This window comes from Trachypithecus francoisi, unplaced genomic scaffold (genome assembly GCF_009764315.1).
Source record: "Trachypithecus francoisi isolate TF-2019V2 unplaced genomic scaffold, Tfra_2.0 Lachesis_group12, whole genome shotgun sequence".
In the NCBI taxonomy this organism is placed as follows: domain Eukaryota; kingdom Metazoa; phylum Chordata; class Mammalia; order Primates; family Cercopithecidae; genus Trachypithecus; species Trachypithecus francoisi.
In genome coordinates, this window is record NW_022681457.1 from 68,695,746 (window position 1) to 68,713,229 (window position 17,484).

Sequence of the window (17,484 nt, forward strand, 5' to 3'; positions counted from 1 at the left end):
CTTGAAATGACAAAATTAGAGAAATGGAGAGCGGATTAGTGGTTGCCAGAGGTTAAGGAAGGGGTCAGATGGGAGAAGAGTGGATGTGGCTATTGAAAGGGCAACACAAGGGATCTTGTGGTATGGAGTGTTTTGTATCTTGTCTGTATCAGTGTGATATGGTTAGGCTTTGGGTGCCCACCTAAATCTCTCTTGAATTGTAATCCCCAGGTGTTGAGGGAGAGACCTGGTGGGAAGTGATTGGATCTGATCATGCGGGTGGTTCTCCCATGCTGTTCTTGTGATAGTGAGTGAGTTCTCACAAGATCTGATGGTGTTTTAAGTATTTGGAAGTTCCTCCTTCTTTCACTGTCTCTCTCTCCTGCCACAATGTAAGAGGTGCCTGCTTTCCCTTCCGTCATCATTGTAAATTTCCTGAGGCCTCCCCAACTATGCAGAACTGCGAGTCAATTAAACCTCTTTCCTTTACAAATTACCCAGTCTCATGTAGCATCTTTATAGCAGTATGAGAAGGGACTAACACAGTGTCAATATTCTGTATGTGATATAGTACCATGGTTTTTGCAAGATGTTACCATTGGGGGAAACTGGGTAAAGGGTACACGGTATCTCTTTGCATTTTTTTTTTTTTTTTTGCACGTTTCATTTGTTTATTGATTTTCGCCTGATTACTCCAGAAAGTAATTACTTAAAATGCTTAAGATGGGCAGGGGGGTGATTTCAGCATCACCCACCTTCCTCTATGGGAAGACCTCCGAGCATGTACAGTAAGACACAGTTACATCTTGGGGACCTCTCTGCAGGTGAACTGCAGGCCCCCAGCCCCATGCTGGGTAAAGTAATGAAGCGACAGTCACTTTCCTAAGCCCGAGTGAGCCAAGCTACTTCTGCACAGGTTGTGAAATGGTTAGGTTTCTCCCCTCTTGGACAAGAGCCTACTTTCCTGGTGGGTCATGGACCATCATCACCTGGCTGGCCTGGACACAGCGGATCATGTGGCGACCAGAGCCGGGGCAGCTGTCAGGGGCAGCCTCCATTTTCATTCTGTCTCGTAAGCAGCCTGGGAGATGTGGGCCTAAGCTTTGGTGAGGATGAGAGTCTGTCTTGGAATTGGGCTTCACAGGGGTGAGTCCAGAGGCAGGACCAGGAAGAAAAGGTCGAAGGTTGGGGCGTAACATCATTCAAAGACCAACTGCACCCAGACCACACCCCTGAGATGCCTTATCGAGTGAGCAGGAGGCTGAGTCAGCTGACAGTGTGGCCGCACGGCCCAGGAACCAGAAGGCAGGAACCATCAGCAAATAAGTGACTTTTCCAAGAAACAAGATCTTGTTCAGAGCTGGGGCCTTGGGAGCCTTCTTGATGTTTCAGCCATTGTGCCCTGCCTTCCTGTCTCAATGTCCAGGGCTATAATTCCATGGTAGAATGGCCAGCGTGTGGCCTTAGTGCCGTGGCCATCTGGGGTGGATGTGGGCTGCCCGCCTAGTGCCCCTTGGAAGCAGAAGTTTCTTTGCCTTTAGGGACAAACTTCAGCGAGCTGCTGAATATTCATTCAGAATCGGGACTGCTACAGCTTGGGGCCATGGTTCAGGGACTCGTGGCTCAATGCATTGCCACACTTGCCACAGGACACCTTCAAGACTTCAGGACGATTACGCTCTGGGCGCTTGGCCACGCTGTCAGAGTGGATGATCTTGGTGAATGCCGGTCAGGGGAATGAGTATGCGTACTTTGAGCGGCCGGGGAACAGCTCATAGCCACACTTGGCACAGATATAGACGCCTGGTTCAAAGTGATTCTGGAAAACCTCGCCCCTGAAGAAGCTGCAGAACAACATGGCACTGCCGGGACCACTGTGCACTTGCCCTTCCAACAGACCCAAGGCGGCCGACCCCATGACCACTGGGACCCGCGCCCACCTCCCCTCGCCTCCCAAGAACCAATCTCTTTGTGTTATTTCTTACAATTGCATGTGAATCCACAATTATGTCAAAGTAAAAACTCTAATTAAAACAATCACACAGACATATTTCCTAGGGAGCTATACATGCATTATGCAAATATCTAAAATATGGATAATATATAAAATGTTTAAAAATGTATAAAAAAGTGTGCAAGGATATGTCCCAAACTGATTAATAGTGAGTTATTTATCACTGGAGAGTGCATGGGAACTGAGGAGATGATCATTGAAATATTTAAATTTATCAATAATATTTTAATTTCTTTTTTTTTTTTTTTTGAGACGGAGTATTGCTCTGTTGCTCAGGCTGAAGTGCAGTGGCACAATCTTCACTCACTATAACCTCTGCCTCCCAGGTTCAAGCGATTCTCCTGCCTCAGTCTCCCAAGTAGCTGGGATTACAGGTGTGTGCCACCACGCCTGGCTAATTTTTGTATTTTTAGTACAGGTGGGGTTTCACCATGTTGGCCAGGCTGGTCTCGAACTCCTGACCTCAGGCAATCTGCCCACCTTGGCCTCCCAAAGTGCTGAGATTACAGGCATGAGTCACTGTGCCTGGCCATATTTCAATTTCTTACAAGGAGAATGAATTCTACCTAACTAAACAGTAAAACAAAACAAACTCACTGGATATGAAGGAAATGGTAGCTCGCTGCTTCTTCAGTTGCTGGTTGGGTAGATCATTTGTGAGACTTTCTTAAAAAAGGACATTAATCCAACCTCTAGAGCTTCTCTTTTTGTTTTTTTGAGACAGAATCTCGCTGTGTCACCCAGGATGGAACTCAGTGGCAAAATCTCGGCTTACTGCATCCCGGATACAAGCAATCCGGCTACCTCAGCCTCCCAAGTAACTAGGATTACAGGCACCCACCATCACACCTAGCTAATTTTTATGTTTTTAGTAGAGATGGGGTTTTGCCATGTTGGCCACGCTGGTCTGGCACTCCTGACCTCAAGTGATCCACCCGCCTTGGCCTCCCAAAGTGCTGGGATTACAGGTGTGAGAGTCCCTGCACCAGGAGAAACTGTTCTCTAGAGCTTCTGACAATGGCTTTGTAAAACACTGTCCTTACCCTCTGCCACTTTGCTGCTGTGCTGGTGTTCACTGACCCCTCCTGATCTGTACCTCTGAGGCTTGCCTGCCCTCTGGCTTATGGTTGTGTTTAGCCAGTGGAGGTGTTGACAGGAGATTGAGGGAGGGCAGACAGCAAGGTGGGGGTATTTATTCTTCTATTTGCTGGCTGCCCCCTGCAAGTCTGGAGTTTGACAGTGGCTGTGATCCTCTATCGACAGCCACAGTCTTTGTCCTGTCATGCCTAGGAGTGCTAACAGCTCCCCTTGTTACTGGCCTCTGGGTGCACCATTACCTCTTGTGTCTTCCTTAACCCTGCCCGCTTTTCCCCTGCTTAAACATTCAAGTAGGTCATCTGCTTCCTGAAGATTTCTATTTTTTCCCCCTGAGTTTTCTTAACAGAAATGTTTGAGACTGAGGTCATTAAAGACTCACATGCTGTTATAAGCAAAAATTCAGGCTAGGCTCAGTGGCTCATGCCGATGATCCCAACACTTTGGGAGGCCAAGGCAGGAGGATTGTTTGAGTCCAGGAGTTCAAGACCAACCTGGGCAACATAGCAAGAGCCCATCTCCACACACAAGATATAAAAATTAGCTGGTTGTGGTGGCACCCACCCGTAGTTCCAGCTACTTAGGGGGCTGAGGTGGGAGGATCACTTGAGCCTGGGAGGTGGAGGCTGCAGTGAGCTGTAATGGTGCCACTGCACTCCAGCATGGTGACAGAGCGAGACCCTGTCTCAAAAGGAAAAAGAAAGAAAGAAAAAATAAAGAGAGATTCTGTGCACCCTTTATCCAGTTTCCCCCAATGGTAATATCTTACAAAATGCTAGTCCAATACTACAACCAGATATTGACATTAATACAGTCCACCCATCTTATTCAAATATCCCCAGCTTTATTTGCATTGAGTGTGTTTGTGTATTCTTGCATGTGTATTTAGTCATACAGTTCACTGTATGCAATTTAGTTATATAATTTCATCACATGCATAGGTTCATGTATGCACCACAGTAAAGACAGAAGAGTTCCATCACTAAGAACGCCCTTGGGGCCATGGTTTTGTTTTTTTTTTTTTTTCTCTGTCGCCAGGCTGGAGTGCAGCGGCGCAATCTCAGCTCACTGCAAGCTCTGCCTCCCAGGTTCACACCACTCTTCTGCCTCAGCCTCCTGAGTAGCTGGGACTATAGATGCCCACCACCATACCTGGCTAATTTTTTGCATTTTTTTTTTTTTTTTTTTTTTTAGTAGAGATGGGGTTTCACCATGTTAGCCAGGATGGTCTCAATCTCCTGACCTCGGGATCTGCCCGCCTTGGCCTCCCAAAGTGCTGGGATTACAGGTGTGAGCCGCGTGCTCGACCCTTTTTTATAACCACACCCACCTTCCTCCTTCCACCATCTTTCCCTAACTCCTTGCAACAACTAATTTATCCTCCACTTTCAAATTTTTCTCATTTGAAAAATGTTATATAGCCCAGGTGCAGTGACTCATACCTGTAGTCCCAGCACTTTGGAAGGCTGAGGTGAGAGGATCACTTAGAGCTCAGGAATTCAAGACCAGCCTGGACAATATAGGGAGACCCTGTCTCTACAAAAAGTATAAAAATTAGCCAGGCACGGTGGCATGTTGTAGGGTCCAGCCCTACTGGGCCTGTGGGTTTTTTCTTTGTGTGCAGAGATGAGAGATCATAGGAAAATAAAGACACGAGACAAAGAAATAGAAGGAAAGACAACTGGGCCCAGGGGACCAGTGCCACCAATGTGCAGAGTCTGGTGGTGGCCTCAAATGCCTGGACACACTGCTATTTATTGTATACAAGGTAAGGGGGCAGGGTAAGGAGTATGAGTCATCTCAAGTGATTGATAAGGTCACGTGAGTCACGTGTCCACGTGACAGGATGCCTTTTCCTTTTTGGTAGCCAAGGCGGAGAGGGAGGACAGCATACGTCAGCATTTTTTCCATGCACTTATCAGAAAGATCAAAGACCTTAATAATTTCACTAATTCTGTTACTGCTATCTTCTAAGAACTTAGAGGAGCCAGGTGTACAGGCGGAACATGAAAATGGACAAGGAACGTGACCACTGAAGCACAGCACCACAGGGAGACATTTAAGCCTCCAGATGACTGCGGGCAGGCCTGGATGATGTCAGGCCCCCACAAAAGCTGTTGGAGCAGAGTGTTCACCAACTCCCCCAGGGAAAGGGAGACTCCCTTTCCCGGTCTGCTAAGTAACGGGTGCCTTCCCAGGCACTGGTGCTACTGCTAGACCAAGGAGCCCTCAAGTGGCCCTTATCCGGGTGTGACAGAGGGCTCACACTCTTGTCTTTTGGTCGCCTCTCACAGTGTCCCTTTAGCTCCTGACTCTGTATGGTCTGGTTGCTCTTAGGTTATACTTATAAAACAGAAATTATTATAATAATAAAACGGAAATTATTATAATAATAAAACAGAGTAATACTACAAACTAATGATTGATAATATTCATATATAATCATATCTATATCCTATTTCTAGTATAACTTTTCTTATTGTAATTATCTTCTTTATTATACTGGAACAGCTTGTGCCTTCAGCCTCTTGCCTCAGCACCTGGCTGGCTTGCCGCTCACAGCATGTGCCTGTGGTCTCAGCTACTCTGGAGGCTGAAGTGAGAGGATTGCTTGAGTCCAAGAGGTCAAGGCTGCAGTGAGCCACGATTTTGCAACTGTACTCCAGCCTAGGTGACAGGGCGAGACTCTCAATTTAAAAATATATATATATATAATTTTTGTATTATATATATTTTATATAATTGTTTGTATTATATATATAATATATGTGTAGTATGTAACCTTCTGGGATGGGCTTTTTTTACTCAGCATAATTCTCTGGATACTCATCCAACTTGTTGCATATATCAATAGTTCATTCCTATTTGATGGTATATATTTGCCAGAATCTGTGTAACCACACACCTTTTGGAGGACAACTGGGCTTTCTAGTTTGGGTTATTACAAATAAAGTTGCTATGAACATTTGCAAAGCAAATATAACTATATTATTGCATGGACATAAGTTTCCATTTCTCTGGAATAAAAGTCCAGGCATACCGTTCTGGGCTGACTAGGAGTTGCATATTTACTTTTACAGGAAACTGCCGAACTGTGTTTCAGAATGGCTACACCAGTTTTCCATTCCCACCAGCAATGTATGAGTGATCCAGTTCCTAGATCATTATTGAGTTATACTCACACATAAATGTTCTCCAAAGCTTTTTGTTATTTCTTAAATTCCCAAAGTAGTGTTTGTAACAGAATAGAGGTCTCAAGCAGTGGATCACAAGACACCTTTCTACTGGGACAGCATTAAATTTAATTTTTTGTTGCAAATAACCTGCACTGTGGCGTTCAGAGCTGGATCACTGATTGCCAATAATTTGCATCTGGCACTTTCCTCCAACCAATCCATGGCCCTCCATTCTTCCTGCCATTACTAATTTTCCTTCTAGTTCTTCAGTCTTTGGAGACATATATAATTTTATTACAGCCTCATGGTATCTATCAGTTAGGACCCTTTGGGTGGTAAATAACCAAAAACTCAACTCATGCTGGCTTGAACAATGGAGAATTTATGAGCTAACAAAACTGAGAAGCCTAGGGTTAGTGGTGAGGCTTCAGGTTAAGTTTGATCTAGCAGCTTAAGACATCAGTAACCTCCCAGTTGGTTTTTTGTTTGTTTGTTTGAGATGGAGCCTCACTCTGTCACACAGGCTGGAGTGCAGTGACATGATCTCAGCTCACTGCAACCTCCGCCTCTAGGGTTCAAGCAACTCTTCTGCCTCAGCCCCCTGAGTAGCTGGGATTACAGGTGCATATCACCGTGCCTGGCTAATTTTTGTATTTTTAGTAGAGATGGGGTTTCACCATGTTGGCCAGGCTGGTCTCAAACTCCTAACCTAAGGTGATCTGCCTGCCTCAGCCTCCCAAAGTTCTGGGATTACAGGCGTGAGCCACCGTGCCCAGCCTCAGTTTGTTTGCTTGTTTGCTTTTAAATATTTCAGGTCTCCCTTATGCTGATGAAAGCCTGTTTACTCTTGTAAATCCAAGATGGGTCTAGCAGCCTCCCAGGCTTCAGGCTTCAGGTTTTATTTTTCTTCAGTAGATTAAAAAAAAAAAAAAAAAAAAAGCATCTTTTTCCCAAGATGTTCAGAACTGAGGATCATTGTGATTGAACTGGATTAGGTCACAAGCCCACCACAAACTTAATCACTGCGGCTAGGAAGACAAACTGATGTAAATGGCTATAGCCAGATCACATACCCCATCCCAAGGATGGGGAGGGGGTTAAATCATCTTCCCAAAACTAGTTAGCTCCCCAACTGAAATGGGGGATCCCAGGAAAGATTGAGGAGAGGTGATAGAAGCTTGGAAAGTATAGTCCATGGACACTTTGTGAAATTTTTTTTTTTTTTTTTTTTTTTTTTTTTTTTTTGAGACAGAGTCTTGCTCTGTCACCCAGGCTGGAGTGCAGTGGCACAATCTCAACTCATTGAAACCTCCCCCTCCCTGGTCCAGGCAGTTCTCCTGCCTCAGCCTCCTGAGTAGCTGGGATTACAGGCACGTGCCACCTGACTGGCTAATTTTTGTATTTTTAGTAGAGACGGGCTTTCACCATGTTGGCCAGGTTTTGCTGGTTCTTAAAACCTCTATGCCTTTGAATAGGAAAATATACACTGGCAAACCATAAAACAATTTTCTCATATCCATGCTGAGGAAGACATATAACCATGAAAAAGTCACTAGTTACCCTTCATTATCAATATTTATAAATCTAATTAGAATTAATTCAAAGTGGTCTCAAGTAGGAAGCGTGCCTGACTTACTCAAAACATACCTAGGGCTGGGTGCAGTGGCTCACACCTGTAATCCCAACACTTTGGGAGGCCAAGGCAGGAGGATCGCTTGAGGCCAAGAGTTTGGACCAGCCTGGGCAACATACTGAGATCCTGTCTCTACAAAAAACTTAAAAACTAGCTGGCGTGGTGGTGCATGCCTGTAGTCCCAGCTACATGGGAGGATCGCTTGAGCCCAGGAGGTTGAGGCTGCAGCGAGCTGTGATCATACCACAGGCACTCCAGCCTGGGGACAGAGCAAGACTGTATCTCAAAACAAACAAAAAACATATGCAGGCTATTCTGTATGGGATAGATCAGTCATACAGATGAGAGATGTCAGAGCATTGCCAACAATAACCCAGGGAGTCTGGGATCAAATCCCCATTTCACACCTACAAGCTGTATGATCTCGTGTTTCATTCATAACCTCTCTGTGCCACATTCTTTCATCTATAAAATGTCAGCCAATAAGCAGTCAACTACCTAACAGTTGCTGGGGAGGGGAAAAAAAACAGATATTTACATGAGAAGAGCTTAGAATGGAACCAGGAAGTGCTGAGTATATATTAGCTATAAATATATATATATATATATATATATTTATTATTAACAGTAGTTGAGAAAAACATGTCTGTAATTCCAATTTTCAACAGCAAACTAACAATGCTTTATTCAGTGGCAAATGAATAAATATTATATTCATATAATAATATGAAAACCAGAGACAGCTCCTCTGAGACACAGATGAACAAAAACCAGAGAGAGGGGGCCAGGTGCAGTGGCCCACGCCTGTAATCCCAGTGCTCTGAGAGGCCAAGGTGGGATGACAGCTTGAGGCCAGGAATTTAAGACCAGCCTGGGCAACACAGTGAGACCCCTATCTCTACAAAAATAAAAATAAAAAAGAAGAATTATCCGGGCATGGTGGTGGGTGCCGGCAGCTCCAGCTACTTAGGGACTACTCAAAGCTGAAGCAGGAAGAGCCTTGCAGCCCACAGGACTGAGGTTACAGTGAAGTGTCATCTTACCACTACACTCCAGCCTGGGCCCAGAGACAGTGAGGCCCTGTCTCTAAAAAAGAAGAAAGAAAAGAAACAAAACAGAAAAGAAGGGGGAGTATTCAGGGTGTAAGCCAAAAATAAAATTCTAAGGCCCCCTGCAACCATCTGAATGGACCCTGTCCTCTCCGCCAAGGGCATTCCAAAGTTAACCTGAAAAACCAGTTCGGGCCATAATTGCAAGGGGGTGTGGGACATGCCTGGTCATAGCCTCCTTCCTTTTGGAATTACCAATACAAGAGACCTTTAAGTCTGATTTTTTAGAAATTACAATCGGCCGGGCGCGGTGGCTCAAGCCTGTAATCCCAGCACTTTGGGAGGCCGAGACGGGCGGATCACGAGGTCAGGAGATCGAGACCCTCCTGGCTAACACGGTGAAACCCCGTCTCTACTAAAAAAATACAAAAAAAAACTAGCCGGGCGAGGTGGCGGGCGCCTGTAGTCCCAGCTACTCCGGAGGCTGAGGCAGGAGAATAGCGTGAACCCGGGAGGCGGAGCTTGCAGTGAGCTGAGATCCGGCCACTGCACTCCAGCCTGGGCGACAGAGCAAGACTCCGTCTCAAAAAAAAAAAAAAAAAAAAGATTAGAAATTACAATCTATTTTCTCTGAAGCCAGCTATCTGGAGGCTTCATCTGCACACACACTCAATGCAAGTGAAACAGGATATCTGAATAAGATAGGTGGATTGTATCAATATCAGTATCCTGGTTGTGGTATTGGACTGGAGGTTTGTAAGATCTTACCATTGGGGGAAACTGGGTAAAGAGTGCACAAGATCTCTGCATTTTCTTCCCTTCCTTCCTTCCTTGGTCTCCACAACCCATTATGGTAACCAGACATTCCTTTCTATTGATAATAATTCAACCAATCGCCCATCAGAAACTCTTTGAATACCCCTATGACTTGGAAGCACACCCTGGCTTCCACTTGTCCTGCCTTTCTGGATGGAACTAATGTACATCTTACGTGTATTGATTGATGCCTTATGTCTCCCTAAAGTGTATAAAACCAAGTTGTGGGCCAGGCGTGGCGGCTCATGCCTGCAATCCCAGCACTTTGTGAGGCCGAGGTGGGCAGATCACCTGAGGTCAGAAACTTGATACCTGCCTGGCCAACATGGTGAAACCCCGTCTGTACTAAAAAGGCAAAAGTTAGCATGGTGGCACATGCCTGTAGTTCCAACTACACAGGAGGCTGAGGCAGGAGAATCACTTGAACCTGGGAGGTTGTGGTTGCGGTGAGCCAAGTTCGTGCCAGTGCACTCCAGCCTGGGCGATACAGCGAGACTCCCTGTCAAGAAAAAAAAGGAAAAAAAAAGTTGTGGCCCGACAACCTTGGGCACATGGTTCTCAGAATCTCCTGGGGGCTGTGTCACAGGCCATTGGTCACTCATATTTGGCTCAGAATAAGTCTCTTCAAGTGTTTTTTTTACAGAGTGTGACTCTTCTCATTCATTGACAAGGAAAAGAAAGATACAAAGACAGGGACAAACAGAAATGTAATGAGGAAGCAGAGAAAGAGGAAGCAGACAGCATTGGAAAGCCAGGTGTGAACACCTGAGGGCAGCCATTTAAATGATTTGGTAGCTCTGCCAAGCCTGTAGCTTCAAAGAGAAGGAAGAAGTGTCTCGGTTCATTCCTAGAGTACAGAAGAGAGATCAGACAGAGGCAAAGAAAGACAAACAGATGTCCAGAAAACAGACACAAGCAGTTGGCTCAGGATAGAGAGTTGGAGGCCAGCCATCCCTGGCACAGGCCCAAGGTGGGTTAAAGTCCTCACACCCCAACTGAGATCCCAGAGGCCTGGGGCCAGCAATAACGTTCTGAAATCTTGTCCAGGACAGGGACCAACTGCAAACCCTTTCTCAGCCCTGCACATAAAAGCCACCATGGACCGTCGAGGCACTGTTGCCCAGGTGGAGACTGCTCTGGACACCTCCCAGGGGACAGTGGACGGCAACACCTGCTGCAGCACGAGGCACAGAGGGTGCACTGCAGGGAGGAGTGAGGGCAGAGGCCAAGGCGAGGAGGCGGCCGGCTCCCGCTCTCTCTCTCCTCCTGTGTGTGCTGCGCCTCCCCTGTGAGCCTAACCCAAGGCGGGAGACTGGACACGCGGGACCCTCTCTTTGGCTTCCCTGACATCCTTCAGGAGCAGAGATGCGGCCTGGAGCAGAGAGCAGAGAGTGTCTGGGCCGCGGTGGCCGCGGGACTGTGGGTCCTGTGCACGGTGGGCGCGGCGACCCCCAGGCGCTGCCTGCTCTCACGCTACCGCTCGCTGGAGCCCCGGACGCTGGCGGCGGTCAAGGGGCTGAGGGTCCGCTACGTGAGTGACCGCCCAGCCTCTGCGCCCCCGGTACACTGGCCCCGCCGGATTCCCACAAACCCGTCCCTGTCCCGAGGGGTCCTGCGTCCTAGCGCCCAGCAGGCGCCTCTCGCATGTCAGCACCCACAATTCCCACCACGAGACCCCCCGCAGTCCCAGTCGTCAGCGCGAACGCAGGCTCAGGGTCAGTCACTGAAGGGCGCCCTGCCAGGCAGACTCAGCTCCAGGTCGGGGGCGCAGGGCTTTGCCAGGGGAGCGCGGGGTGCAATTCAGCCTCCGTTCACGCATTCGGGGAGCTCCCTGGTTCAGTATACGTCAGACACGACCTTACGCGGCCAGTCCCCAACCATGTCCAGGAATCCCAGACCGTGCAGAGGTTAGGAGCCCTGGCGAGGGGCTCCAGCCATACGCGATAAGCGCCGCTTGTTCCGCAGGAGGAAGAGTCGCTGAGCTGGGGGCGGCGCAACTGTTCCTTCGCCCCAGGAGGGATCCCCCGCGGCCGTCGGTGATGCCCGGAAGCGGGCGGGGGAGGCACGGCCCGGGAGCGATCCCTCTAACGCCGGCTCGGCTCCGCCACGTGGCCAGGAGCATCGCGGACGCCCAGGCCGCGCCCCGCCGCCCCTCGCCCTCGCCAGCTTCTCTGCATCCTCAGGCCCACGGCGAGTCCCAGCGCTGTGCGAATCTGCCCCGCTTAGCGGAAAACCCGATCCAGACCCGATTCGGGTCCTCTGGGTGTCCACAAATCCAGGCTCGGGTCTGTGGCTGGCAGGGCCACGGGCAGATGCAGAGGGGGGCTCCGTTCTTCGCCTTCTCCATTTGCCTCGTGTCCCACCTCCAGCTCGAGATGGCACGGCCAGGCTCCTCCAGGAAGGTCCCCGGGGCCCCGAGGAGGCGACATAAACCGCGGAGAGCTGTGAGTGCAGCAGGCAATACAGGGTTAGCCTGCAGGGAGGATCGGGCGAGGTTGACACTGAGGCTGGGAGCGGCGGGACTGGATGGGTCTTCTTGGGAGGGAAGAGCCTGGCTTAGCCCCGCTGCGCTCCCTCCTGGGCTCCAGGACTCACCTCGGTGTCGCGAAGTCAGCGTGGTCTTCAACCTCCTGCGCCTGCTCACGTGGGAGCTCAGGCAGGCTGAGCGCTGGAGGCCTTGCCTCCGACCCGCCCCCTCCGGCACCACCTAAACCTTCACGCCATTGGCTGCCGAAAGCGGCTCTTGTCGCCCATTGGAGTGACCAGGCAAGGCTCTCAGCCAATGGGTGCTGAGGCACGAGAACTTGTTTGCAGCTTTGAGCCTGACTTGGGTCCACTGTCTCAGATACAAGATGAGTAGGTCCTTCTACAGGGAAGAGAGTGCAGTTCTCCAGGAAGCAGCGATATTTGCTCGGGGTGTATTGTATGACCCTCCAAAGATTGCTATGACAGAAAGAGACTTGAGGTCTGGAAACTGTCGCTGACCCCAGGCAACAGGGACCAGTTCCTCCTTGTGTGGTTACCAGGACACCGCCAACACCAGGTCCTAACCCCGGATTTGTAGCCCCACAGCCATCTTTGAGATTCTGTGAATGCGTGACTGTTGGATCAGGCATCTAAGGGACACCAACCCATGAGGGATTTGGTAGTGAAAGGCCCAAGAGTCCTTAACTGACTGTGGTTCTTTGGATTCCATAATGTGTGTTGTTTGTATTTGTGAAATTCCTGTGTATTTGCTATTCTGTCTCCTGGTTTAAATGTATTGCCAGTTATTAAAGAGTGTTTTCATTGCATTGGTTGTTTTCCGTATGATGATTGTAAGAGACGCCTTACAGCAAAAAAAAAAAAAAGAGGCTGAGCCAGGGACTCAGGTGGCCTGAGTTTCGGTTCTGACCCTGCCAGTTAATTACAGTGTAATTCAGGGCAAATTACTTTTCTGGGCCTATATTTCCTCACCTGTAGGATAGGTTAGTATACTTGCCTTGTGGAGGAATAGTGTACATTGAGATCACGTTTTAAACTCTCCAGCTGAAGTCCTGGCATGGCCTTAATGAGTGGATTCCATTAAATAATCACTCACATAAATAGAAAAAAACAATTGTGCTATTAATTTTTTTCTCCAAATCTGTGCATTAACAATCTGTGTTGCTGAATGCACCCCTCCTTGCCAAGCTCACACGACTAGTGAGGGTCAGAACCAGGTTTGAACCCCAGACCCTTCAGCTCTAAGACCCATGCTCTTGATCACTGCCTGAACTTCCCTAAGAAAAACAGCACCCATGTGGTGTCCTTCAACTCCTTCATCACACCTCAATTCTTGAGCAGCGTCTCATATTCCTGAGTCCTTCCTTGCCTGGGCAATTAAGAAATATTGGCCTTGGCCGGGCTGGGTGGCTCATGCCTGTAATTCCAGCACTTTGGGAGGCCGAAGAAGGTGGATCACGAGGTCAGGAGTTCGAGACCAGCCTGGCCAGCATGGTGAACCCTTGTCTCTTTTAAAAATACAGAAATTAGCTGGGCAAGGTGGCACATGCCTGTAATGCCAGCTACTCAGGAGGCTGAGGCAGGAGAATCTCTTGAACCCAGGATGTAGAGGTTGCAGTGAGCCTAGATGGTGCCACTGTACTCCAGCCTGGGTGACAGAGCAAGACTCCGTCTCAAAAAGAAAGAAAGAAAGGCCACTGGGCACAGTGGCTCATGCCTGCAATCCCAGCAATTTGGGAGGCCGAGACAGATCACTTGATGTCAGGAGTTTGAGACTAGCCTGGCCAATTGGTGAGCTGCCGCCTCTACTAAAAATATAAAAATTAGCTGGGAATGGTGGTACGTGCCTGTAATCCCAGCTACTTGGGAGGCTGAGGCAAGAGAACTGCTTGAACCCAGGAGGTGGAGGTTGGAGTGAGCCTAGATTGCACCACTGGACTCCAGCCTGGGTGACCGAACGTGACCCTGTCTCAAAAAATATGTATGTATATATATTGACCAGGAGTGGTGGCTCAGGCCTGTAATCTCAGCACTTTAATAGGCTGGATGAGGAGGATCGCTTGAGCCCAGGAGTTTGAGGCTGCAGTGAGCTATGGATATGAGGAACAATATCCCAGGCTGGGTGTACGCCTCCTGCTGTACAGAGTGTAATATCATCCTCTCCCTTCCAGGATATTAATAACAATATCACAGGGCGGGTGAACACAGCCTGCGAATTATTATCATCTTCTCCCCTTCCGGATACTAGGAACAATATCACAGAAGAGCTGTACTCTCCCTGCGATATTGGGAGTAATAGCATAGGCTTCTTCGGAGAATACTAGGAGCAATATTACCGGGTGGCTGTCCATTCATTGCTATGTTTGCAGTCATGTCATACTCTACCCCCAGTAGAGTGCACTCTAGTGACAGAGTGAGACCCTGTCTTAAACTACACCAACAAGAGCAGAGCAGGTGGGATCCTCTCGGGAACACACCTTCCTGTAGGTAATCCCTGAGTCTCCATCAGTTTCTCTTTCCCTACAGCTGCTCACCTGGCTCACTGGCCCTGCCCTGCTCTGGGCTTTCCCAGCCCGGGGCTCCCCTGGTGGCCGATGTCTTACCTGAGGTTGTGTTTTCACTTTTCCCACATCAGCTGGGACTGCCCTTCTGTCAGGGATAAAAGCCGCCCCATGGAGCTCAGGCAGGAGTTACATCTCAGACAGAGCTCAAAACTGACAGAAAGAGTCGAGGCCAGGACACAGTCTGAGATCCAGAAGAGCGGACGGAAAAGAACAGAGACTCCAAACAAGACCCAAACGGACCCCGGGTGACGGCCTCAGAGTGTTTCTTCTGCTGACAAAGACCAGAGATCAGGAATGAAACTAGGTGAGTCCCACATCTCTGTCCGTGCTCAGCTCCTGCAGCCCCTGCCCTCAGGGGGCAGCCTCTCCATCCCCTCAGCTCCCTTTCTCTCTGTGACACAGACATGGCCGGGGGCTGCATGCCAGTGCTGGTGCTGATGGCCGCAGTGCTGACTGTGACTGGAGCAGTTCCTGTCGTCAGGCTTGGCAGGGCTCTCCCGGATGCAAGGGGCTGCCACATAGCCCAGTTCAAGTCCCTGTCTCCACAGGAGCTGCAGGCCTTTAAGAGGGCCAAAGATGCCTTAGTGAGTCTCCCCCTGCCCTCTTGCCATGGGCTAGCCTCTACCCCCACTCCAAGGGTCACCATGCTTTCCTACTCCCAGCTTCCTTCACTGGGCTAGCCTCCACCCTCCCTGCAGTGGGCTATCTCATGCTCCTACTGCAGGGACTGACTCATGTTTTCCTGTAGAAGAGGGTCCTCTACCATCCCCCTAGCAGTTAACCTCCCCTATCCTGTTGTCAGCCATCCTCCAAGCCCACCAGAGTGGTCTAACCTCCAACCCTCCTGCTGGGGCTAACCTGTGCCTTTGCTGTCTAGGAAGAGTCGCTTCTGCTGAAGGACTGCAAGTGCCACTCCCGCCTCCTCCCCAGGACCTGGGACCTGAGGCAGCTGCAGGTGAGAGGGGGAGTCAGGCCCACGCCTGCCCTCCCGACCCCGTTCACCTGGCTGTAGTGGCCCCTTCACCTTCTCCTTCTCCCTGGTCTCTCGCTCCTCTCCCCACCCCTGCTCCCCCTTCCCTCTGCTCCCACCTGACTACACTGGCTGTGCCCTCTCCCCTGTGCCTGTCACCTTCACTTGTTCCTCTCTATCCTCCTCCCCGACCTGTTCCCCTCACCTGCCCCCTCACCTGTTCTTTCTCACCTCTCCCCAGGTGAGGGAGCGCCCCGTGGCTTTGGAGGCTGAGCTGGCCCTGACGCTGAAGGTTCTGGAGGCCGCCGCAGATGCTGACTCGGCCCTGGTGGATGTCTTGGACCAGCCCCTTCACACCCTGCACCACATCCTCTCCCAGCTCCGGGCCTGTGTGAGTCCTCGGGGTCCGGGCACCCAGGTCTGTGGGCTCTGAGCAGCGTCCTTCCCCTGTGGTGGCCCAGGCCCTGCCTCACACACGGCTCTCCTCTGCCCACAGATCCAGCCTCAGCCGACGGCAGGGCCCAGGCCCCGGGGCCGCCTCCACCACTGGCTGCACCGGCTCCAGGAGGCCCCAGAAAAGGTGAGTGACCCGGGAAGAGAGGGACTGGGGTCTGGGGAGCCACTAGGAGCCCAGACCCTGGACAGCCCCTGACCCATCCCCTCCTCCCTACAGGAGTCCCCTGGCTGCCTCGAGGCCTCTGTCACCTTCAACCTCTTCCGCCTCCTCACGCGGGACCTGAAATGTGTCGCCAGCGGGGACCTGTGTGTTTGACTCTCCCACCGGTCATGCAAGCTGAGATTTTATTTATCAATTAACCGCTTGTCTTAATTTATTGCCACCCAATCGCTATTTATGTATTTGTGTGTGTAAACCCAACTCACCTCCAGGAAAATGTTTATTTTTCTACGTTTTATAACCCTTGTTGAAATAAACAATGAGGAAAAGACACCCATGACGTGGGACTGGGTGTGTGTGTGTTGGTGTGTATTTCCTTTGCGTTGCTGCCATAACAACGCTAAAAGTAGCATCTTCCAAAGACACACTTGATGAGCAGGGAGTCTACAGGTCAGAGGCTCGCTGGCCCTGGCCGGTTTCTCTCCTGTAGGACTCACAGGCTGGAATCCAAGCATTGCTGCTGGGCTCTTCCTGGGGGCTCTGAAGAGAAACTCGTTCCAGGGTCAGTCACATTGTCGGCAGATCACTGTTCCTTGCTGCTGTAGGACTAAGGTTCCTGCCTCCTCCTGGCTGTGCGTCCATCCTGAGCTGACTCTGCTGAAAGGGACCTCCACTCCTCTCACTGGGCTAACCTCCACCCTCCCTGCAGTGGGCTATCTCGTGCTCCTACTATAGGGGCTGATTTGTGTCCTCCTGCAGCAGAGGGTCCTCTGACATCCTCCCGGGAGTTAATCTCCACTATCCTGTTATCAGCCATCCTCTAATCTCACTGGAGTGGTCTAACTTGCACCCCTTCTGCTGGGGGCTAACCTATGCCCTTGCTCTTTAGGAAGAGTCACTCCTGCGGATGGACTGCAGGTGCCCCTCCCACTGCTTCCCCAGGACCTGAGATCTGAGGCATAATACATAATGTATTCTATCCCTCATGACAGTGGAAGACAATAATTTCACTGCCCTGAAAATTCACTGTCTTTCTCCATCTATGCTTCTCTGGCCCTCCGTGGTCCCTGCCCATGAGCTCTACCAAC

General features: G+C 49.9%; 1 protein-coding gene and 2 pseudogenes across 1 annotated transcript; 2 read left to right on the plus strand and 1 right to left on the minus strand.

Annotated features, from left to right (window-relative positions):
* Positions 1-1,273: 1,273 nt before the first annotated feature.
* On the minus strand, positions 1,274-2,105 carry LOC117093873 (annotated as a pseudogene).
* An 8,754-nt stretch (positions 2,106-10,859) lies between these two features.
* On the plus strand, positions 10,860-12,473 carry LOC117093546 (annotated as a pseudogene).
* A 2,458-nt stretch (positions 12,474-14,931) lies between these two features.
* On the plus strand, positions 14,932-16,729 carry LOC117092506 (interferon lambda-2). Its single transcript, XM_033226159.1, has 6 exons — positions 14,932-15,114; positions 15,213-15,394; positions 15,688-15,765; positions 16,022-16,171; positions 16,277-16,360; positions 16,454-16,729. Exons 1-6 carry the CDS (start codon positions 15,105-15,107, stop codon positions 16,550-16,552), a joined length of 603 nt encoding a protein of 200 aa, XP_033082050.1. The 5' UTR covers positions 14,932-15,104; the 3' UTR covers positions 16,553-16,729.
* The last annotated feature ends 755 nt before the right edge of the window (positions 16,730-17,484 follow it).